At 32.9% G+C, this 25,435-nt stretch overlaps 1 protein-coding gene across 4 annotated transcripts; it reads right to left on the reverse strand.

Moving 5' to 3' along the window:
• Nucleotides 1–4: 4 nt before the first annotated feature.
• Nucleotides 5–24,933, reverse strand: LOC108913159 (CTL-like protein 2). Of its 4 annotated transcripts, XM_018718758.2 has the most exons (14): nucleotides 24,472–24,933; nucleotides 20,754–20,804; nucleotides 11,533–11,655; nucleotides 11,151–11,314; nucleotides 10,930–11,065; nucleotides 9,236–9,417; nucleotides 4,726–4,891; nucleotides 2,748–2,961; nucleotides 2,481–2,646; nucleotides 2,103–2,229; nucleotides 1,895–2,048; nucleotides 739–1,030; nucleotides 463–682; nucleotides 5–276 (listed from the first exon to the last, which is right to left on the reverse strand). In XM_018718758.2, the coding sequence occupies exons 2-14, from the start codon at nucleotides 20,779–20,781 to the stop codon at nucleotides 179–181; spliced, it is 2,070 nt and encodes a 689-aa protein (XP_018574274.1). In that variant the 5' UTR covers nucleotides 20,782–20,804; nucleotides 24,472–24,933; the 3' UTR covers nucleotides 5–178. The 4 variants fall into 4 exon arrangements, with proteins under 4 accessions (XP_018574274.1, XP_018574343.1, XP_018574199.1 ...); XM_018718827.2 differs by lacking the exon at nucleotides 20,754–20,804; XM_018718683.2 differs by lacking the exons at nucleotides 20,754–20,804; nucleotides 24,472–24,933 and adding an exon at nucleotides 17,147–17,255.
• Between the last annotated feature and the right edge of the window lie 502 nt (nucleotides 24,934–25,435).

Consider the following 25,435-nt stretch of genomic DNA (forward strand, 5'->3'; position numbering starts at 1 on the left):
TAACTTGGATTCTACCTGTTAATAGGTATTTTATTATGATTATATTAGAACTAGTACAAATTTGGTAAAATATATTATATAACTAGTTTATTTGGTAATCATGTTTACGATACTTATCACAGTTCAATTATTTATTATCTTCAGTGCGACAATAAAAAATTTTTTGGCGGCAATAATACTACGAGAGATTGTTCTTCTTTCCGAAAATCTTCATCAAATTCTTCGACATGAAGTACGGCTTCTCTGCGGAACCATCATTCCTTTCACAGTCTTCCACTGAAATAAAACAATACAACACAATTGCAAAAAAATGCAACAACAAAGATAAAATTTAAACTCACAAAAAATCCCACACAAATATTAATAATAATATTAACATAAAGTTTTTTTCTATTTTTGTTTCCGTGATAAGCTGGGAAGTTTTAAAGAAAAAACCCCGTCCAACGGCTTAAGCATACTTACAGAAACAGAGAAACAGCGTGTCCACAGCCATACTGTATACGCTGAAGAATACCGACGAGATCAGGTACGTGCAAACCATTATGATAATCACAGGTACAATCCCATAATTTAAACTCGAATTATCAATGGAAGTGAGATCTGTAGCGAAAATGACGTACGACACCGCGCCCACACCGCACGTTACTAGCAGTTTGCTTAGGAAAAAGAGGAAGTCAGTCACCTGGAAAAGAAATCGTAATTAATCCCGATTTTTACCGCTACAATATATGAACTCACTTTATCAAGTACGAACACCCTGACGATGTTGCGCATTAAAAGTAAAAATGCGTCTTTGGCGCTGGCGCAGAAGTTCTTGCCATGAACGGCGCACATGATGTAGGCATTTTTATTGATAAATTTGAGGAAGTTCTCCAGGCACCAGAAGAAACATTTGCAGCAGCACAGGATGGCTTTGACTAAGTCGTTATCGTATTTCTTTAATTTGTAGTCGATGTACTCCAATAGCACCCTTATTATTCGACAGATCGCAATGATTAGGGAGCCAAAGGCAAGGGTTCCTAGATGGTACCTAAACAATACGACAATATTGTATATGGTGTTTCGTGACAAACTGTACATACTGTAATGGCCAGAGCAGGAGAGGGTTAATAAACTTATATAGAATTCCGAATCGTGATGGTATCAGCACTCTCATTTTTTTGTGGTCATTAACAAAAGTTCACCCTGTACATTTTTCTCGCTATTCATACATTTGAATTGTTGTCAGACCATCTTCAACTTTGGACAATAACAATGAAATTTAGATAAAACACTACATTGATCAAGTTTTCAATGGCATTATTTTAATTACGAGTACAACAATTTCGTACTATAATTTGCCTTTCAATGATATATGGAGATTCTACATCCAAAATAGATGCTGCCTATGCAGTTTGTCTTGCTTGGTCCTAAATTAACATGATATCCATCCATTAATTCTGCATTAGTACACACAGACCCTTCTGAATACTTGTTAGAGTAGTGTAAACAGTAAACCACGGTAATAAGAGCACTATGAAAACCACGATAATACTGAATAAATAATCAAACCAAGTTGGCTGATGCTATATGGAGCGGTGCATTCAGAAAACTTAAGATACATTTTAATAAAACCATTATACAACTTTTTTTTGTTGACATTTATAAATATTATTATTATAACTTTTTTGGTGATATCCAAAGTTTTTTGGCTAAGTTTTGAATCACTCTGTACATGTATAATCAAATTAATTGCCCTGCTCTGTCATTGTAATATGCACAGTACATCCTGTATAGTGTGAAATATTTTTAAATTGAAGCATTAGATTTAACAATTTAGCATCTACTTTCTATTTTCGAACTAAGGAAAGTCTAATAGAAAAGAGATTTTGGTTAAATTCAAGAGTTCTACTACCTTACTGTTCTGCAGAATGCTACAGTTACAGCGAAAAACGGAAGTGCGCTTTTGTGGAAAGTCCAGTACCACTGGGCGAAAACCGCAGCCAAGACCATCTGTCCCAAAGCAGATATGAAAAATACCAACCAAAAGAACCCGAAAACGTTAATAGCTAGAAAATATTACAGTATAACTTTTGACTTCTCAGAAAAATAAAAAAAAATACCTTGCAAGTATGGATAAAAATCACTGTTGTCTATCCGAATAAATTTGCAGATAGCATTTGCGCAACCTCCTAAAGTATTGTTTTCAATGGCCGCTCTGAATTCGTCTGGATCGCATTCAACATTGTCCTGTAGAGATTGGAAAGATGTTTAATTTTTCTGTTATTGTTTTATTATACAGGATGTTTCAAATTTGATGTGGTAACACTGGGAACGTTAGAAAAATGTTTTCAAATGCTTTAATTTTCAAAATCCCTTCCAATACAAGAGCGACAATTTTTGTTTGTTAAAGAAAAAATTTTTCTAGTCCATTCCGTAACCATCTACCAACAGCCACATCTAATTTGAAACACCCTCCTTGTTAAAACTTTAAAACTTACTTCAAATCCGATGTTACATGTCGACTCTATATGTCTAGTCCTGTATACAGGATCGCCGGTGGTTTTAAGATACAGAGCAACGGCTATTGCGTATGCTATAATGCCGAGTTGTAAAACCCATGGCAATATTGGGAAGAATAGCGACGCAGTTACAGAACTGACGGCCCTAGAAATTGATTATCATTTAAGAACGCAGTTCTAGTCAAAAGAATTATAACAAATCATTAAAATACTTCTTCGACAAATAAACAAATTAAGACCACTTACTTGCTGCCCTCTTTCACAAGGGCTATCGCCAGAATTATACGTTTCCGTAAAAAGATCAGCATTAATAAAATTATAGCTAGTACAATGGATATAATTATTAATCCGGTCAGGAATAAGTCTCGTTTTGTTTTATAACTTGACTTCACTTCTTCGTATACTTCTGCATTGTATTTGTCTCTGAATTCGATATACTTGATTGTTGTAAAATATAGACCTGCAAAATTCATCCTTTATTTTGTGTATTCAAATTTTTGGTCGTCAGTCTAACACATTTTTTTTTTACTGTTGAAAGATTGTTAAATTCAAATGCCAATTACGCAAGTACACAAAAAAATGGTATGTTCCATAGATCTTTTTTACACTGTACTGTCCTCCCAGGCTTTGGTTAATGTGTCCAATAAATAAAAACCCACACCACTTTATTGTGTTTAGACTCTCAGAAACCTATGAGAATTGCTCGATCATACTGCCAAAAATGAGCCTTAAATCCTAAGAAGCAGTGAAAGCTCTACATTCGATAAGATTCTCCTTGGGTCAAAAACCACTGTATTGATTTACTGTAGGCTTTCGATGTAGCCTTATAATCGAGTCGACCCATTTGCAACTGCCTTTAGAGACTTGAAGTACCTATACCATAAGCTCCTTTGGAAATCAATGAGGATACATGTCCAATAGCAAATTGACCAGGTGACAGACCCATCAAGAAAATCTTGTAATATCTTCCAGCATAAACTCATTTAAAAATAATGGATACATTGTGAATGGAATATGAAGACAAAGAATTGTGTGATCTGTGAAATTCAAAGAGCATACATGGCTAACTAACAATAATAGTTTAAGGAAGGAAATTCCTTTGTAAGGATGCATCTAAAGAAAAACCCAAAAGTGGTTTTGGAGAGTAGGAAGTTTCTGATATATATCAAGAACTGAAGGGTTATAGGAATAATTTTGTCTTCGTATGTCTGCGGTATTGGACAAATTGTTCGAACATATTTGTAGGTTAGGAATTTAGATTCACAACAAGCTCGCATTACCCACTTATCTGCTCTGTAGGGTAACGCGGGCCCCCATTGACTTCAGGCTGTAAAAACTGGTTTCAATTTGTGACTTTAATCCTTCAAATGCAGAATTTTAGTTTATTTTTAGCTTTTGAGAGCAGTTTTTTTTATATTCACCCAAAACTGAAGAGTTTCAAAGTTGATGAGTCGTGGATTATCTAAAATACGCAATGAGCACAACAAATATCATACATCGACTCGTTTTCAGGGCTATGTCTTGGAGAAAGTTATAGAATACAGATTTTTGACTATTTTTTTAAATTTTAGGGGTGGTTTTTGGCAATTTAAAAAAAATAGGGGAAGCAAATAGATAGGGGGTGGCGTGGAACAGACCATTTTTTTCGTCTGGCTGTGTTTTTTATTTATTTGTAATACAGTGACTTATATTTCTGTGAGATTTACTTGATAATTAACTTAAAAGTAACCAAATTACTGTCATATACCATAAAGGAGACTACTCCCAACAGATTTTGTTAATTTACAAAAAAATTATACATCAAATATGCACATACTCAGGGTTTTTGGAGTTCACTTTTGTATAACTTTGTTAAAAATATTGCAACACCGATTTTTGTTTCTTTCTTTTTTTTGTTTTAAAGATTAGCCTCTGGCATGACATCAGTTTTAAAAATAATTCTAACATAGAAACATATTTAATTTTTTGATTAGGAAACAGTTAACAATGGTTGAAAACGGACTACAAGCATATACAATTATTACATTAGTGAAAACTTTTGTTTCTTCTTACCAAAACCGACTTTATTTCTAAATCTAATAATTTTTGGAACCCTCTAAAATGGTACTCCCATGGAATGGAGTGGTTCGCTAATGCATTTCATTGACGTATATTTAGTAGACTAATTTCTAGGCTGTCTGAAATTATTTGTCGAGTCCGAAGTAACCCCGTTTACCGTACTCACCACAACTTAGACAAGCCAATACTCCGATAATAGATAGCCATACAATAGGTGCGGCCATCCATCTCAACATTATGATGTAAATGATGCAGGCCAGTAAGGCCAGTACAACTCCTAGCAGAATTTTCCACCAAGAGCGTATTATGTCTTCGACGACATTTTGTCCAATCTAAAAATCCAATGTCGATTAATTTCCACGACAATTATATTTCTCTAACACGCAAACATATAACACAAAGTATAAATGGAGCTAAATTCTAGTTTCACATTTATCTTTTCCCACTAAAACAAAACTAAAAGCAACTTATGCAAATAAAGCATCGTTAGAGACATGCAATGACTTAGATATGACGTGAAAGCAAAATAGTTAATAATGCCCTTTTTCAAGAATCCAACAACTCAGTAAAAAAAAACAATGTTTCTTTTTCTCTGCACTATTTTATTGTGCCACCTACCTTGTATCATTGATCGTAAAAAAAGTTTGAAATAATTTTTAGACACACATGTATTATTTAAAAACTTATGCTGTGCCGACATATCAAGCAATAACAGTGAAAAAAAAACAACATAAAACAAAATAAAAACAAAAACGACGCACATCAAACTATTAACTTTTTGCCTACCTCCTCTGCTTCTGCCAAATGTTTAATATTACTAATGGAAATTCTCATTGTTTCGTAGAAATTAGCAATATTTGTAATCTTTTGTATGGCTTCAATAGTTGTATCATTTATGTTGGTCAGATTTGGAATACACCTTTTTTGAACTGGAATAAATAATTGAACAAAATTTTACTTTAAACTTTCACAAAAAATACAATACTTTTGATATACAGGGTGTGCCATTTAACACTCCCGCTGCCAATATCTCCGAAATGAAGAAATTTATTTTAGTTTCGGAAATTGGGGTTGTTAGATCACCAGAATAGCTTCAAATTGCAGTTAGAATCTTTCTGTATAGATGGCGTGGCGTTACTAAAAAATTTTTCGTTCCCTGGAACATAGAAACACAGTCCATCTGAAAGATAGTTAGATTTTGAGTAATTTTGGTAATATCAAGTTTTTCCCTACATTTACTTGTTTTCGAGATATTCATGCAATGAATGATATAACAGGAAATCTATTATTTTATCTAAATCACACCAAGACAATATATTCTTTTAAAATATTGTTATAATAACTTTATTCACATCACATATACTAACTAACAAATAATAAATTATAACAACACAAATGATCAACTACAGAAAAAAAGTTGTGCAATGGCAAATCGTATAACTAGTATAGTTAAACTGAAAGATGCAAACTGATAAAACTGTAATTATTGGAAAACTAATATGTGAATATGTGTCACATGTCATTGTTTTATTTTAAACAAATGACATGAGCCACCTATGACTGCATTTTTTAATAACATTTGATAAAATACGGTTCATCTCTGCCCCTTACAAGATTTAAAACGATTAAATGTAGGGAAAATCTTTATATTACAAAAATTACTCAAAATTTAACGATCTTTCAGATGGAGTGTATTACCACGTTCCAGGGAACAAAAAATTTTTAAGTATCACCACGCCATCTCTACAGAAAGATTTGAACTAACAATTCTATATACAGTTTGAAGCTATTCGAGGGATCTAACAACCACAATTTTCGAAACTAAAATAAATTTCTTCATTTCGGAGATATTGGTAGCGGGAGTGTTAAATGGCACACCCTGTATAGTTTGTGATTATCCTTCAACAACCCCTTCTGGATTATTTCTACAAGTTGGGAAATGGATTCAAGTTTGAAATTTTCTGATTGAATGTTTCATAAAATTAATAAATTGTCTATGTTGTTGCACCTAAAAGTTATTGTTTTATACCCTAAATGAATATACAGTATTTCATAAGTAAGATATGTTCCGTGAAAAGTTTGTTGGAAGACGTGAAAAATCTACTTAATCAATAATCAATGTACGTATTTACGAAGTACCCTGTATAGTAACTACTCCCTTTATGTTAGCGCTAAATGCATCGTATGTTAATAAAATGTTTTCCTTAGCAATAATGGTAATTACTTATTGTCCACAACCTTTTATTTTTGTTAAAGCTGTTTTACATTGACAATTTTTTGATGAAGTAATTCATGAAGTCCCTTCATCAAGAAATTGGACAAGTGTAATGCACCAAATCTACTGTCAAATAACCAATCTATGCAAATAACTTCATGAATTTATTCAAGTTCTTGACGAATTAGAACTGATTAGAACATGCTATAATTTTCGTCAATTTCTTCGCGAAGTTCAGTGCCAACCCAACAAATTTCCTACAGTCAGATCAGTAATGGGTTATTAGTCCAACCAAATTACACTTGGAGAAAAAAAATGTTACCTGGACTTTTATAAGTGGAAATAGTAAAAGGGCTTATAATAAACCTAAAAAAAATGCAGCCACGTATTTTAAAAAATTAATCCGATGATGGCCCCTCGAAGACGAAACGTCGGATTGCACAAATGTTGATGCCATTGTATAGAGCGAGTAGCATTGTAAATATGTAGTTTATTTTAAAATTCGTTTTTAAATAAAGCCAGAAAAAATTTAACAGTTTTGCAAAATTTCAGGTTTTTCCGGATATCTCCGGAACTACCCGGAATTTTAAAACTTTACGGCATATTATTAGGTATTAAAAAACACAACTTTGTTCTAATCTGAGCCACCCCTTATCTCTTACCGTTTCCTAGATCTCAATGCTATCCCATTCTTATCTTGGACACATTGTATATCTATGAATTCATGAGAATTAAAAAAAAGGTACACTAATCGATCCTATGGAAAAAAAAAAATATTTATTTTATTTATTCACTATTCGACTTATGTTTATTGCAATCCTGTACAAAAATAAAGTTTTGGGTCAAACGACGAGACAGCTTTTTTTTGTATTTTTTCCGTAGAATTGAATGTTGTAATCAGTTTTTAAATTTTTTTTTAATTTAAACAAATTATCGACAATTACTGAAAAATTCATTGTTGCAAGTCATTTTTTATTTTTTTGCATTTTTGAGCATGTTTTTGAACTGATTACAGATTTTTTATTTCACCAAAAGGTATATGTGAAAACGAAAAAAATAATTGCCGGCAGAACTCTGTACGATGATTATTCTAGGTAGAATTTTTCTTTGAAGAAAAAGTGTTTTAGACGGAAAAAATGAATATCTCGGAAACTTCTTGATTTTTTTATCTAAAAAAATGTGTGGTTATCTAAGACACAGAAAGGTATACTTTCACCAAGTTTCGTCAAAATTAAAGTATTTTTGCGAAAATGAGAAATAAAAAACGAAAAGTCACAAAAAACCTGTTTTTCGCATTTTTCTCGGAAATTTTGAGGTTTTCTTAAAAAGTGACCTCTACAAAAGTTGTAGATTTTTGCAGGATCTACAACTTTTGTATGTATTGGATACTTATGATACAATTTTTCACAACTTTTCAACTCCCCAAATCAACCCTCCGCCGCCCCTGCTCACGCATTTATTTTTTTTTTCGTTTGTTATAAGCCCCTTTACCATTTCCACTTATAAAAATCCAGGTAACAATTTTCTTTTTTTTTTCCCCTCTAAATGATAGTTATTTCGATAGGTCTATATGTTATTGGAATATGTAAATAATTGTATGGTAGTTACTGCTGTTGTACCACTACAATTATGCGTGGAAAGGTGACATTTTTGAAACTTATTTGCTTCTTTGATTTGTTGGTAGACCTTATTCATGTATCAAAGAAATTCAAGAAGTCTGTAGCAGTGTAAAACCAAACCGTTTACAAATAGATTCGTGAGTTAATTCTTGAAGAACTTCGTGAATTTATTCATGAATAAATTGCCCATGTAAAACAGCTATTAGCTTTGTTCCTAGTAGAATCCAAAACAGTTTCCAACAGTCAGACGCATGCGCATATGGATATAATGCTTACATAAGGTTCAAAATTCATTGTTTTGAAGCAAATGCGATTGCGTCGGACTGTTGGAAACTAATTCTAATGCACTTGGAACAAAGCTATTATACGCTACTCAAAATTTGTGTTCTATTGTGATTGATGGGTTTGTTGTGTGAATCTACTGGAAAATTAGATACCGAGAAATTTAAAACCATAGAGTGAAATTTGTGTAACTTTTATATGTCTACTTTGTTCAAACAGAAAGAGAAAAAATTATGTTACAGAAAGGTTGGTGAATGAGTCGAAAAACCTTTTCTTTAGAGACCATGCACAAGCTAATGACCAGACAGACCAGGTGTGTTATAAAGAATGAATCCAAAAAATAAGACACCATTTCTACAAAAACTCTTGTAACAATGATGTTAATGCAAAAATAAGACATTTGAGTTCGAGTAACCTATAACGACCTTGAAAGTTTTGCTTTTTCTTCTTCTGTAAGTAACTGATACCATGGAAATATGAAAAGGAAATAGCGAGAAAATAAGCTTTAGTTTGCATGAAATTTACTATAAATGTTCTTTTACAGTTTTCCTTCTTTGTACCTTGTGGACATTTTCGTTTTCTGTAAGATATGTGAGGGCGTTCTGAACAGCCAGAGATATCCACATGTGATAAGGGTTAAGGAGACTTTTCATCACAGATATCTCGTCGCCCATCACTTCAGCCATACCCGGTCGCTTCAGTTTTTTACGGTCCCCCACGTTGTATAAACACCGATTGAGGACTATACAGAACAAATAAAATACACTTGATGACTGCACATAATTGATTATGAACTTTACTAGAAGGAATATAGGAAAAAGTGTGATTGTGTCGAAAATTTTGAAGATAAGACAGCACGAGATTTTAGTTTGAAAATAAAGTGGCTACCAATCTTATAAATATGAAGGCAGAGACACGTTGCTGTCACGTCAACAAGTTTGCGTTTCTGATTCAGGCAGAGCTGGGGGAGATTGTGAAAGACCGCAATCGGCTAGAAAGAATAAGACGGCGATGAAGGATAGCGGATTTACGAATACGCTTCTGGGGCGTTTCCCTTACCGCCTCCAGTGGGCGGAGCTAACTCAGACGCAAACTTATTTATGTCCGTCTGTACGAATTATGTGAGCCTTCGATTTACCGGATATTTTTTGGTCCAGATGCTTTTCACCACCCTCTGCTAATAATTTGTCCATTTTGTTTAGTCTCTTAAGAGTTTAAGATTTCTGTAACACGATACCACGTGATGCGACAACGTGTGTCTCTGGCTTCACTTAATCGTCAAACAGTTATTTAGAATGTTGAAAAATTGCACTGACAAAATTGTACAGACTTAGGCCGAAAATAAGGGAAAAAAATAAGTTCGCAAACGATATATTTTATTCTTCCTAGTTATTTTTATTTGTTTTATCGGTTTTTGTGGTAGATTAGTTACTACACCTAAATAGAACATTGGTATTTTAACTAAAATACCTCTGGCTTTTAACTATCGTAAATTACTTATATATGTATGTATGTATGTCGGTGGGTGGTGGAATTGTTATTCTATCGCGGCACTTAGGCACTTAGGCCTTATTAGGCCCTTTGTACACCCTCCTTCATTACTCGAGTACTTTTCTTCAAACCATCCTATTTACTACACAGGTGGCTTGGTGGCAAAGTCACGTACAGTTTATGTATGATAGCATGGTCTTGAGTTACAGAGATCTTCTTTGCTCTGTTCTCATTACCATTTATCGGGGACCACACGCATGCGGAAAATGTTGAGCGACCCAGGTCTCTGGTAGGCTGCCACAGCCACGCCCCCGAGCCTGCCTTAGGTCACCCATCCAAATTCCAGCCTGCGTCCATAATGCTTAGTACACGTGTACAGAAAGATGAGTTTTGACAACAATGCCTGCCGCAGTTTTCAATTGGGTCCAATGAAACATTAAAAAAAAATCGTTGAAAAATGGACTTCCCGGCGAAATTTAAGACAACAAACTTCTGATATGTTTCTAGATGTCAAAGGTACGCTCCGTACAATTATGACCCTATATAAGAGTTTGCGATTTAGGACATATAATCTGTACAATGTTGCCAATGCAATATTTCTGTATTTTTCACAAAATCTGTATTTCTATTCTATTTAAATTTCTATGACTAAAAAATAAATTAAATAGTACCTAAATAATGAAGAAAATAATGAAGTTTTTGACTTTATAACACTTTTTGGTATGGCGATCTTATAGATACTGAAATGCAAAGCGAAACTTACACACTGTGCTTATGAGATACCAATCGGGACAATCCGAGGTACTACTATTCGTATATGTATTGCAGAATCCAGTGTCTCCCTCGTAAGTAGCGCCTGTCTTAAAATAATTCGTGGATGGGCATTGTGTTACACACACCTATAAAAGAAACAGGAAACGGTTAATTTCAAAATGTAAAGGCAAAGCAAGACCATTTCACATAACAAGATTCAGAAAGGTTTACCTGGGTCGTGTTACATCCAGTAAATGGCACCCTTGGATCTAAACATCGTGTTAAATCGAAGAAAAATAGATACGGTCTGTCTTTAACATGCGAGTCGACTCCACAACGGCTACCAGCGGTGTCTTTTGGTACCAACAAAGTGGAGGGATCGCCGTTCATGAACGCTGAAATGTAAATAAGATATGAAGGTCGATTTAGTAATTTTTAGTGGTGAAAGTTCAAAGGAACATATGTTGATGAGACTCACATAAAAAACTTTCATAACGAAAAAGATCTCGACCACATTTTGGAAGAGGTTATTGTTATTTTGTTTTCTCTAACTTTTTCCATGTTCGTATAAATTGCTTGTTTATTTAAGGAAATTGAAAAAACATGGGCTTACCATATATCCCTATTCCTACCCATCCCGTCATAAAGACAGCAAAGATCAGCAAACATATCACATCGGTACAAGATCTCCTCTTTAATGGTCCATCAAATTGCGGATCGTACTGAAGAGGTTCGCCTGAGAACAAAAAGAATTCACTTGATGAAAAAATGTTCTTAAATTAAAAACTCTCTTATTTCTGTACAATATTTATACAAGGTGTTTTATAGGTAGGTTGGAAGCTTGTATTACCACAACTGATTTTTGTTATTTATTTGTTTTCATTCATAAAACGCCATTTATCTTGGAAACGGTTCGCGAGCTTTTGAAGATGAGCACCTTTTTCGTATAGAAAACATTGGCGGTTTAAAATGGGCTTTCAAAATGCCCATTTCCGTAAAAATTAGGGGCAATAGAATCTAACGCTAAAGTCTCCGCTACTGTCATATATGAATAAAAATTGAATTAACGCTCAAAAGTAGCTAATGTTAATTACAATACGTGTACAAAATGTAAGTATTTCAAACGGTTCCTGAAATATCGTAAAAAAACTGAAAAACAATCATCAGCTGTTTCAATGTGCGCTATTAATTATGATACACCCTGTATAGGCCTGTGACCCTAAATTAGATAATTCCTCTTAAAATGATTTGCTAAATCTACATACAACCTTGTATTCATTCCTAATTGCCAAACATGATATTTAAATGGTGTATTATTTACAAAAAGCAATGTCCAGCTCGTTTTAGTAATCATCTGTGTTACAGGGCGATCACCGGAAAGTCACCGTTGCTATTTTGTTTGTGCCTTTCCGAAATCTAAAGGACAATAATGTAATTAGCAGAAATCTTCTTAGATTTGATATGTGTGTAAAAGAAAGTGTAAAAACAGATTATTGAATCTCGAAATGAGATTATTTTTTTATTAAAACTTATTTAAATACATTATAATCCTCTCAAGGTAAACACAAATGCAGATTCGCAAGTTACAGCAAAGCAGACTAAACACAATTTATGTCCGCAGACTCTAGGGACAGGTTAATGGACGATTAATGTATCTAACAAGGTTTAACTGAAACATAAGTAAATTCAACAAGTGGGTGTAGATGAGCTTTGCCAAGCAAGGAAAATATATGCATACGCATGATGCATACACCATAATAATTTTTTCTCATAATTAAAGTAAGCATTCTTTAACTTTTCAAATATAAGGAAGCATACTGAAAAAAATTTTAAAGGTTGACACTTGTAAAATTAAAAGTAACATGGGAAATTTGGACTAAAAGGGCAATAAATGTTTATTTCGTTTTAGAATGTTTGTTCTTTGTAACTATGCAACTGTATAATTGTTTCAGATAGTAATTTATTTCTAACGAGACAGTTTAATCTGGCAAAAATGTAGAAAAATATTTTACTCAAAAATTAAGAGTACAACAATTTTGATATACAGGGTGACCCATTAAGAATGGAAACACTCGCGTACAAAAGTTGTTTATGGACCGATTTGAACCGGTTTTTTTTTTAAAAGATAGATCTCCAAAAGCTCTATCTTGATGCAAAATTTGAAGACGAAATTTTGATTTTCAAGGCCTACTACGAATTTTTTTTTAAGTGAAAAGTAGCAAAATTTTGTTAGCGATTTTTTTATAAAAAATATGACCACACCACTGGATTTAGAAACCCCTCAAATGCATTTGTACCAATTTTTGCGAAAAAAAGTTTTCCCCTAAAAAAGTTATGACAATATCGGCATCACCAGTGTTTGCCGTTGTCGGTGAACCTATTCTTTTATAAAAACCAAATAGAACCCAAAGGGAAACAAAATTTAATAATTATTAATAAGAACCATAAAAACCAGTATACATAAAATAAACAACAAGTTCGTCAAATTATTATTATTTCGTGGTTATTATGCCAAAACTTACAAATATTACCATCTTAGACAAAAATAATTACATTTATAATTTTTTTATTCAAAAAGCCACTGGATTCTACAACCATAATCCAATTATTTGTGAAGAATTTTCTGAAAAAAATATTAAGAGATATTCAGAAAATAACGTTGCTTAAAAATAATATGAACAAAATTTGATAGGCTGTGAAATATAGAAGTTTAGACAACAAATGTCAAACTTCACAAGTAGTGGCACATTGTAATATTTTTTGTGCATTCCATAATTCTTTGCGATGGCTCAAAGTTTAACTTTACATGGGAAAATTGAAATAGTACGCCTTTCTGGAGAAAATGATCGGACGGCAAGAGAGGTGTGTATAATTTTTAACAACAGACATCCAGATAGACCTAATATTACGCATAGCACAGTTTTTAAAATAAACAATACTTTTATGGAATATGGTGCTGTATCAAAATGCATTTTAAAAAGGGACAATCAACAGAGAAGACGTATTCACGAGCAGGAAATTTTAAATTATTTTACAAACAATCCTCAGAATAGCCTCAGGATTGCTAGTTTAGATTTAAATTTACCTAGAGAAAGTATCCGACGCTGCCTAAAAAAAATAACATAAAACCCTATAAACCTAAGTTTCTTCACACTCTGGAACCAGGCGATAATGAGAAACGAATGGAGTTTTGTCTCTGGGCACAGGGACAATATCTCAATTACCGATTTCTTTTAAAAAATATCTTATTCAGCGATGAGGCCACATTCACGACTAATGGAATTGTATCATCACAGAACTCGCGGTGTTGGGTTTCAGAAAATCCAGAGTGGATAATTAATTGCCGAAGACAATATAGTCAGAAAGTTAACGTTTGGTGTGGGATACTTAACGAGAGAGTCATTGGTCCGTTCCTCTTTGAAGGGAATATGAATGGCGAACAATTTCTACATTTCCTTCAGAACGAATTTTTTAATACAGTCGATAATCTTCCATTACAAGAAAGAGTAAATCTACATTTTCAGTTGGATGGATGTCCAATACACAATGCGAGACAAGTCAGGGAGTGGCTTAACGAGAATTTCCCCAATCATTGGATAGGTCGAAACAGTCCATTAATTCATTGGCCACCCCGATCTCCGGACCTTACCCCACTTGATTTTTTTCTGTGGGGCTTTATTAAGTCCAAAGTTTATAAGACACGGCCAAATAACCGGGAGGTATTGTGCACTAGAATAAGGGAAGCGTGTGAGGAGATTAACGCGCATCAATTACGAAATGTAGTAAAAAATATAAAAAAACGTTATGAAAAATGTATAGAATTAAACGGAGGATTAGTGGAAGCTACTAAAATTTAAATTTAATGACGTGATTAGTGTAAATCAATTTGATAGACTCCTTTTTCATTTTTAAAAATGTAATTTTTTAATCATTACTTTTTTTTATCAATTGTTGTTTATATTAGAGTAATTGTTGTTTATTTTGTGTATACTGGTTTTTATGATTCTTATTAATAATTATTAAACCAGTGTTTGTTATTTAATTTTGTTTCCCTTTGGGTTCTATTCGGTTTTTATAAAAGAATAGGTTCACCGACAACGGCAAACACTGGTGATGCCGATATTGTCATAACTTTTTTAGGGGCAAACTTTTTTTCGCAAAAATTGGTACAAATGCATTTGAGGGGTTCCTAAATCTAGTGGTGTAGTCAAATTTTTTATAAAAAAATCGCTAACAAAATTTTGCTATTTTTCACTTAAAAAAAAATCGTAGTAGGCCTTGAAAATCAAAATTTCGTCTTCAAATTTTGCATCAAGATAGAGCTTTTGGAGATCTATCTTTAAAATCGGTCCATAAACAACTTTTGTATGCGAGTGTTTCCATTCTTAATGGGTCACCCTGTATATAAAAATCTAACTTATATGAATTATTCATCATCATGATGATATCTGTGCCATCTTTTTTATATTTAATGGTTGTTTAGAAAATAATCGGAACCTCATTTTACTTTCGGCAACGAAAAACCTTTTCCATCGAAAAACTTTATATGAAAGACCTGTAAATAAATTTTACTGAACGTCGGCTAATAGGATATAACTAAATGCATAAAAAAAATCACAAAAATTTCGCTTTGAAGCTGAATAAATAGAGGTGCCATAAAAGACCAAAAATATTTTATCTGCTGCAAAGGTAATCTAAATTATAACCAAATATAACAGGACGTGGCCTAGAAACATTCTTGGGACCTAATAAAAACCTAAAGTGATAAAATTAATCCTGAGTCGTTCGTCTGTAAGATTTTTTACTCGGTGTGTAAGAAACTTTATAGTTTTCCGGCCTGAAATATGCATCATGTTTTATATTTTGGAGGAAAATGGGGTTTACAATTTATAGACGAATTATGGTAATGAACATCGTTAATGTCGTTTTAACGATTACCTAAATTAAATAAATTTTCTTGTAATTAGTCCTGTCTACTGCGAGAAAAATGTAAAATCAAGCAAGAAATCAAAGTAGGCTTAAGCTGTTGACACTCAGTTTTACATTCTGAGAAAGTATCTTCATAAATTTTCATGGCAATACTGGTGAATAAAATCTGATTTTTCTAAATTTCCAAGGCATACTGGATTTTACGTATAGGTATTGGAGCTCAGAAAATCCGCATTGGATTCAAGAAAAATATACGCAACGTCCGGAAAAAGTGAATGTTTGTACTGGAATAGTAGGAAATCGCATACTGGGACCTTATTTCTATGAGGGCGATTTGACAGGCGACATTTATTTGGATTTTTACGTTTTCAGCTGATTCCAGCCCTGGATTTAATTTTTCCTAACCCTAATGAACCCGATATGCCTGTTGGTGATGTCTGGTTCCAACAAGATGGTGCCCCTCCACATTTTCGCCTCGATGTAAGAAATTACCTTAATGAAGTTTGCCCAAATCGATGGATAGGCAGAAGAGGGCCGGTTGAATGGCCACCACGCTCCCCTGACTTAACCCCACTAGATTTTTTTGTGGGGTTATCTAAAAAGCAAAATGTATGTGAATAGATCAGACCCTATTGAAGGATTGAAATATCGTATCAGAGAAAAGGTTCGAAACATAACACCAAATGTTATTCAAAATATAATTAATAACTTTGAACACCGAATTAGGCATTGTATGCAACTGTTAATGGTTAAATAAAAAGTAGTGTCCTCCAATTTTTGACGACTATGACAAAAAAGTAGGTATTACCTTATATCGTTGAATTCGTCTTTAGAAGCTGAAAAAAATATATGAATTTTGTTCCATCATTTTGGGACACAGTGTATATTCAATTTTTAGAAGTGTTTTTAACGTGATCAAACTTGAATGAAAACAAGAATATAGAATATTTCTCTGAATGATTACATTATTTGAGAATGTTGTCTATGAGCTTGAATATCTTTTGCTTACCTAGACGCCCGGTGTCGAAGAACAGTGTTTGACTTTATTTAAAAATTTTTCAGTTCATTTTATAAGTTCAATTTGGCAAAAGCGGTCATATACTTCTATAATCGATAATGAAATCTCAATCTAAATATTGATACCTGATTGTAGTAATAAAAGAAAACTTGTTGCTCTAGATAATTTTCAAAATGCGCATTTATTACATACGGTGGAAACATCGTAACATTCTCGCTAGAAATCTGAATCCAAATTGCAATTTTCCAATCAACTGTTGATGCCACAAAGAAAAACTTACGATATTTAGGTTCGGTCCCGCCGCAGCAGATCGGGCTCATGTTCACTACAACACTAACCACTCAAGCTCAAACCACCAGGTGCCAGCATTGTTTGACATTGAGTGTAGTAAAGCACACACTCAGTTATTTACCAGTTTCATTATCACCACAGCTCATTAATTTACGTAGACTTACAGGAAGAGCAATTAAAAGCAGATATGATTTTTTAACGCGATTAAGTGTGTAAACTTGCGAATAAGCTCAGTTATTTTCGCAACCAAGATCGCGAATCAGCGGATTTAAATATGGATAATCGAGAAAACGACGCCTGTTAAGTTCATGATTAAAATAATATATTTGTTACGATAAAGCTTATACATAAAATGGGGTAAAAGTAGAGTAGTTTTTCAACGCTACCACTATCAACATTAATCGCATACTGTTAATGTCACAACTCTTAAAAAGCAAGTGCTGATTTGATAGAATCGCGTAATTGAGCCTAGAGTGGGTCTTGTGCAAAGCAAAATCTCAGAATTCATGAGATAAATTATTTGATAACCGAAAATAGACTGATATAAATAAACACACTGATATAGCGTAATATAAATTAAAGAGGAAAGGATTCACTTGCTAAGCAAAGGCTTTTTTACACAAAATTAACACAAAAAGGTCAAATGAACTACTCAACTACGACTCTAATATAGGTACATTGTCTTAAATGACACACTGACCGAGTCTAAGTTTATCTACACCTTCTGTCCTGTGACTATGTATAAGAATGCTTAGAGAGAGGAAGAAGATTCAGTATCATCTGGCCTCATGGGTATAACAAGAACTTTTTGACCCACAAAGCACCCACATCTAGAAGAAACTCAACACGTTATTATTAATACTATCTACAGACACATCAAGGGAGATAGGAGAATAAGAGAGACGTGTTCCAGGTATTGGACAAATAGGGAGACACATTAGCAATAAATTAAGAGAACTCAGGTAAGTTTTGATGAAGACTTTACCTACAGAGAAGCAGTAGGAAAGCACGGAAGAATCTAGATATATCAACCTAGACAAAGGCTTTGGAAACGACTTATCCGAAAAAAATCGAGGACGAGAACGTTTGAAACCAGTGACCTCAAACCATGCCCAGGAACACCACAGACTATTTCATACAGCAAATATAAATATAGACCAGGGAAGTTAATATCTACTTTCAGAATTCCTTCTGAAGAAGAAAGCGATGTGCTTTTTGAGACGTCAAAAAATCTACACCTGAGACGTTCAAAAATAGTTCAGAGCAGCTCATAATGAACTGAAGTTATTAAAAACATTGACATAAATCAACGTAAACTATACCAAACTTTTTCATTTTTTTCCGAGTTGTTTTACATTTTTTAACTGCACTGTGTATTATAATCTTCCTTATCGGTACGCGGTGTAGCAAGGTTGTCGTCTTCAAAATACATACACAATTAGACTAAATAGTTATATTTAACATGCATTTTCCTCGTAAATTGTTGAAGACACGTATATCGGCATCACAGTTATTGTATTTATACAAACATACAACAACATATCTGCCGTATGTTCATTTGCAGGAGAGTTTGATTAGAAGAGAAAGTTTCTCCGTGGTAGTTTTAATATATGATTATTTGAATGAACGCATTAAAAAATATTCAAATAATCCATATATACAAGTCCAGTTGCTGAAATAATTGCCCATTGTTTTAATACAAATACATATGTACACGTAAAAGTTAAAAAATGTAAATATTTATTTATTCTAATTGGGTTTTTTATATTTGGAGAGTTGACGTCATCATTTACACTATTTGAGGATAATAAAAGGAGTGTCGCGTTAAACTCATCAACGCTAATAGTTGTACCAAAATAAAACAATATGTATTTAGGCTATTACGCAAAAAGTGCAACGTAGGATAGATACGAGGGATGTACGGAATTAAATTTATAATAATTTAATAATGAGTAAAAAGAAAGATTGAAAAAGTAGAATTTAGAATTTAAAATGACACTGAGATCTTTCAGTTTGTCACATTTTTGTACAATCTGGTTGTTAAATAGATAATTGTGTAGATGATTATGTTATGCTGTCATTGAAACTCATGTGGTATTAACTTATAAAAAAAAATATGTCAGATATAGAACAGAGTTGGCTTTCTCTCAAACCCTGTATTCTAAGAAAGTAAAATAACGCTGCCTAATCAAACAACGGCATTTATCGAACAGGGGATTTAAGATTACCTTATCTGTGGATCATCAGATATTAGTCAACCCGATTTCTGATGGCTGTATGAAATGAAAACAAGGTTTGCAATAGCTTTCATCAAAAGCATTACAATACTTTCAGATGTTGTCATATACTTAGTTTCCGCGCATAAACACAACTATTTAAGTATAAATAACTATGATATTTCATGTAAGAACTAAAATAACAATAAGAAAAAGTCAATATCAATATCTGCAACTTTTAATAAACTAGTTATGCAATTATTATGTATCAATATTTAACAAATTATTGATAAATAATATCAGTTACCAATATAGTCTTCAGATAAGAAACTATCATTATAATGTAAATAATTTAATACAATTATTTAACAAAATTTTGTCCGATGAAAGTGATTCAGTTAAACCACAACCTTGAAAGTTATATTTTGCCATATTTACAAAACAATAAAGTTTTACTGTTGGAAGTAAATATATAAATTATGCTAATTTAAACATAAAACTAATTATAATAAATAAATAGAATTTGACGAATAAAATTCTAGGTTTTTTTATGTTGTTTGAAGGAAAAAATATGTCCTAGTAAAAACAGATGCATACCCTGATTTTTTTTAAGTTATTATGTCTGTGGTAATTATATAAAATGTATGTGAAACTTTACCAAGGCGAAGTCTTTCAACTTCATCAATTTTATGAACGAGAAGTACATGCGTGCGTGTTGAAAATAAGGAGAAATCTCATTGGGCATAAGGTAATGGTAAAACTTAAAAAAATACCACCTACATGATCATGATTCATAAGCTATCTCATGAAATACGAGCGATTTTATGAGATAACAAATGAATTAAAGTATATGATAAGATATCTCAGTAATTAGTCCCTGTGACAAAGTTTTAAGATTTACTGTAAAACTGAGTAGGTATGTTGATTTTATCTGTACATTACATTACTGAAACTATACAGGATGTAACTAAAATGCTTGGCCAAACTTTTACAGCAGATTCATTTATTCAGAAACGATTCGTTTTCGAAATATAGGGTGTTAAAGTCAAAAAAACGTAGTCAAATGACTTACATCAAAGAGGTAGAAATGATTTAATTCATATTTGATATGCAGATATTGAATTTTTAATTGTCCACAGACGTATGCATGCAACCATTTATTTTACGTGCATTGGCGTAGTTTCACACTAATTCTCACTCACAGTCTTTATTCTAAGGTATTTCAAATCCAAAATATCGTTTTTGGTTTCCGGGAACACTTTTTTATTAACGCAAAATGGGCCATTAAAGTTTAGAAAAGTATTTCAAGAACACTCTGTATAATATAAAACGTAAAGTAATAATAGGACGAAGCAAAAGCACATATTGTTGGGAACTCACCGAGATCTTCGTTGGACGTAGACCTCATGTTTTTGGAAGGTTATCTGCAAACTGAAACAATAAACTACTATTAGCAGATAATAACGAACGGTGTCAAGATAAAACTCTGCTAATATGTAGAGATAAACAGCAAGCGAATTGAACGTCACATATTGTTGAATTAGTGGCATTACGGGATACACGATTTTTTTTGTTTACTTCCAACGTACTTTAATTGGACGATCAAAATATTTCAAATGTTTGGAGGATTGAATTTTACAGATAAATCAAATCCTCATATAAAACATTCCACATTCCTGTGCTAGTAATCATCGGCAGTAGATGTAAGATCTTGTAATTCGAAAAAGATAATTCACCGCGGATGACTTTGAGTCACCATGTCGCTTCAACTTCAAAACATCTACATACAGGGCAGGAAAGTACCGATGGTCTATCTGAAGTTACGTGAGAGCGATAAAGTAAGCCATAGAAATCCATGCGATAGAGAAGGATGGCTATAATGAAGGCATCTCATAATCACCGCCCGTTTCGCCCTTCCACAAATAAGATCCACTTCTTATTTGTGGAAGGGCGAAATGGGCGTTGACTATTAGATGCCTTCAGTATAGCCATCCTTGTCTATCACATGGATTTCTATGGCTTACTTTATCGCTCTCACGTAACTTCTGATAGACCATCGGTACTTTCCTACACTGTATATCTGTAAGCATGGTTACAAGGGATCGTATAAAATAATTGTGCTCCGTTTACTGATCGGACTTACTATAACCACAAAATTGAGGATGTTCTTTGTCGTGAGTGTATCCGATTTCAAATTCTTGTCTTATTTATGTATATGTAAGCATTCATACAGGGTTTTATTATCTCAGATTTTTCAGATAACTGTGGAATTACGAGAATTTCTATAAAGGATTAAAAATTTCGTCTGGAAGATTTATGACTTGTTTTCCTTATTACCGCTCATAACAGATATACGTACTTGAACAAAGTGAATTTATTATATTCTATTTTATAATTAAAATACAAATTAGTAGTATTACAGTAGATTTCATGATGATGTATACATAGTGTCCATCAGTGTTGTTACAAAATGTAACAGTTCTATTATTATTGAAGATAAAATATTTTTTATGCAACGCTGTATATTTTCAATTTCCCTAAAATTATGTGTAAATAGTTTAGCATATGGTTACAGTGTTGCCAAATTGTTTAGAAAATTCTTAAATTTCGCGAAAAACATTAACTAATTTTCAAATAGTTTAAGTTAGAATCAAAATATTTTACCGCATAAAAGATAAAGACTATAGTCAACCGGTATATGTCTGGTAGTTCTACTGACGGATGGTTTCAACTGTTTGCTAGTTCTGAAGTAGTTCCTATGTAAAAATTGTTTATTTTTCGATAAATAAGTTTTACTTAACAAATTTCGACTATTAAGGTTACAAACACTGACTGGTTATTGGTCATATGAATCTTAAAATGGCAAAAGAACAAAACAAAGCACAGTACAAAGTATTACAGTAATATTTTATTTAGCATTTAAATAAGAATATTTCGCAAGACGACTACTCAACGGACTAGCACCTAATCCCGCATTGAAGTACACTCGCAATGTCTAATAAACGTCTAAGATCATTCGTCAGTAGAACCACCAAACACAGACCGGTTTCGACGTTTAGATGTTTATCTACCGACATGTTTTGAGTGTAATCCACAGCTGATATACAGCAATGTGACAATGGCGCGACGGATAATACGAGCTACTAAGCTGTGTAGCAATACGCAATTCAGTTGGTATCTGGAATTGGACCGTGTCTGAGTGTTTCTTCCTCAATATTAATACTCGCTGTATTTTGAAAATTGTTAATCTTACGCCTCTGTAATATGCAACTTTCTTTGTTCATTTATGATTACTCTATTTCATGCTGAAGTAATGACAGTCAAACTTCTTACACCCTGTAGTTTTTGTAAAAGTAAGAAAGAGTTCTCTTTTGAATATATTTAACGAAATTGATTAAAATTGACAGATACAGTTTTGCAGTTTTCAGTATCTATTTCATAAGTACCTACAATGTTAAAAAAAATAGGTACTATAGTTTCGGCAAAATAAAAGGTGGTACTTAAGCATCTATATTCTGTACAGATACCAATCAGCGTGACATAGGTAATATTTTTAAATTCAATCAACTACCATCGATGAATGGAATATTCATACTTGCGGTATCGGTATTCGATCAGGAAAACAAGATAAATTATTTACTGTTCGGTGGAATTAACAAAAAAACAATAAAACGGTAACACACGCACAATAAATACACCTGACACAGTAATGGGAACCCGTTCGAAGAAATGAATAATTTTACTATAGTATCGCTGATAAGCTTGAATAATATACATACGACATATGTACGTCCGATATCGATATTTTTGAGGAAAGCGATCGGTCTTTAATTAAATAAAATTTTATCTAATCGTTACGAGAATTTCAGGAATTTCGCCCTTATCGACATCCGCCTTTTCCAAATATTTTAAAGACGCTACGAAGACGACAAATATTTCATTTCGTGTATTTTGCGTTTACATTTTTTCCATAAAATCTAAAATAAAAAAGTTTTTCCTCTTATTCACCCTAGTCGCGAACATACTGTAGATGTATAGAGATTCCAATAGCATAATTAAATAATTGTGCTAATGAAATAATAAGCAGTTATTAGGATCGTGTGAGTCATATCTCTTTTTATCTATGAAAAAATAAAATAAAATAGTTTTTAAAATATGCCTGGATATTATTTCCACAGAGGTCCTTATAACATTTACTAATTCATTAGTATTAAGTAAACGTAAAGTTTTTTGGGAAAAATATTATGCAGTATTAGTTATAACTAAACTAAAATTATATTATATTATTATAAATAATAGATAACGACATATTTTGGAAACTAAAATACGCTCTAAGAATTCCAAGTATTTATATTGACAAAAGGTGATAACTTTATACTTGAAAAGATTTCAGATATAAGAATTTATTTCATAAATGATCCTTTTAAAATTATGTAATTATCAATAATAGGTTCCCCAATTAACATGTTTATAATGTTTTATCTTATTCTGTGTTTACCCGTCTTTTTTTCTAAGAAATATTGAGACATATGATATCAGTTACTTATTTTTTTTACATTTATCTTTAACGTTTCCTGTGAAAGATGTGGTTTGAGCTTCTTACATCGTTGAGTTCAAAAATCCATGATAATTTAAATCATTTCGGCTATTCAGTTAATTGCATAATAAAACCGAGATTGTTGTGAATTCAGCACAGTTGAACTGGGAAAAATATAGCAGTTTTATTTAGGGTTTTATTTTATTCAAGGAAATTAATCAAATAAATATTAAAAATTTTATCATCACTAAATTTCCATGAATTAATTTCATGGGAATATTTTTCCAGGCGCTTACACGAAATACTCGTTCGTTCTAAATATCCATCCCATTAGAATTTGACGCACCAGGCTGCACTTTCTATTTACAGCGAAATATTTCTGCTGCCTACAGTCAGATAATTAGAATCAGTATTCTGAAATTTAATGTTTTTCACCATCGTATGACAATTCTCTGTTTTTCTTTCACACTAAAGTCCGGAACAAAGAGAACACTCAGTATGACGACTTAGGCACGACCTTATTGATGGATATTTATTACATAAACTTAAAACGCGACTTACCAAAGCATAACATTTTAACCACCAGCCTTCCTATTCCACGAGGCAGTCCGCTGAACTTTATCACTTATCATTAATAGCCAGAATTTCCCGCACAGTCACAATAAAGCAAAGAAACTGGACAATGACGTCCTTGCCCTGCTTGTCCCAAACTGTAGGTAAGTCAGTACCGTTACCCACTCGGCAAGTAGTAAACGATTTTAATAGCACAACAAAGATACCACTAATTCACAATAAAGCTGTTGATTTTTTTAGGACAGGACCGCCGGTGCGTCACAACTGACCGCAGTGAATTGACGGCAGTAAATAAGAGATCATAAAACTCGTTTTAAATTGTCCACTGCTCAACCTTGAATTGTTTAGTTTCATGAGAATAGCTTTTAATAAATGCAGCAAGTAGTGTATGTGTGTGAAACTGTTGCTGCATTGGTAAACGACACCAGAAACGAGAACGATAGCGAGACACTGCAGTCGATGTTTATAACAGTTGTTGGTACACGCTCCGCTGATGACTGGGTTTCCTCGAAGTAGGACGATTTCTATGTAAAGCGAGAAATTTCCAATTTGTAGATCGTTTCTAGTAATCAAAGGTTATCAAACAGTTTTATAGCGAACTATTCAGTAAATGCAACTTTTACCCACCATATTATGAAAAGTAACGACTAACATTGAATTTTCTATGAATAAAATCTTCCTTTCAAATTGTATAAAAACCAGTATGCTGGTAAGTTTCACCTTGACTTAAGATTCAAGGTCAAACAAAGATCAACTTGGCAATATTAAAAGGAAAACTCTATTTTCATGCCAGCAAAAGACAGAGCGCCAAATTTAACATTCGAATGGTGTCGGAAAATTTTTCCTTGGGGGTCATTTAGAGGTCACTCATTTTTCTCTCGAGAAGATTCAATAATGGAGGAATACTGTTTCAAGCAAAATTGTAGGACTTTGAATGACAAATTCGATTTGA

Source organism: Anoplophora glabripennis, unplaced genomic scaffold (genome assembly GCF_000390285.2).
Source record: "Anoplophora glabripennis isolate ALB-LARVAE unplaced genomic scaffold, Agla_2.0 scaffold1, whole genome shotgun sequence".
In the NCBI taxonomy this organism is placed as follows: Eukaryota; Metazoa; Arthropoda; class Insecta; order Coleoptera; family Cerambycidae; genus Anoplophora; species Anoplophora glabripennis.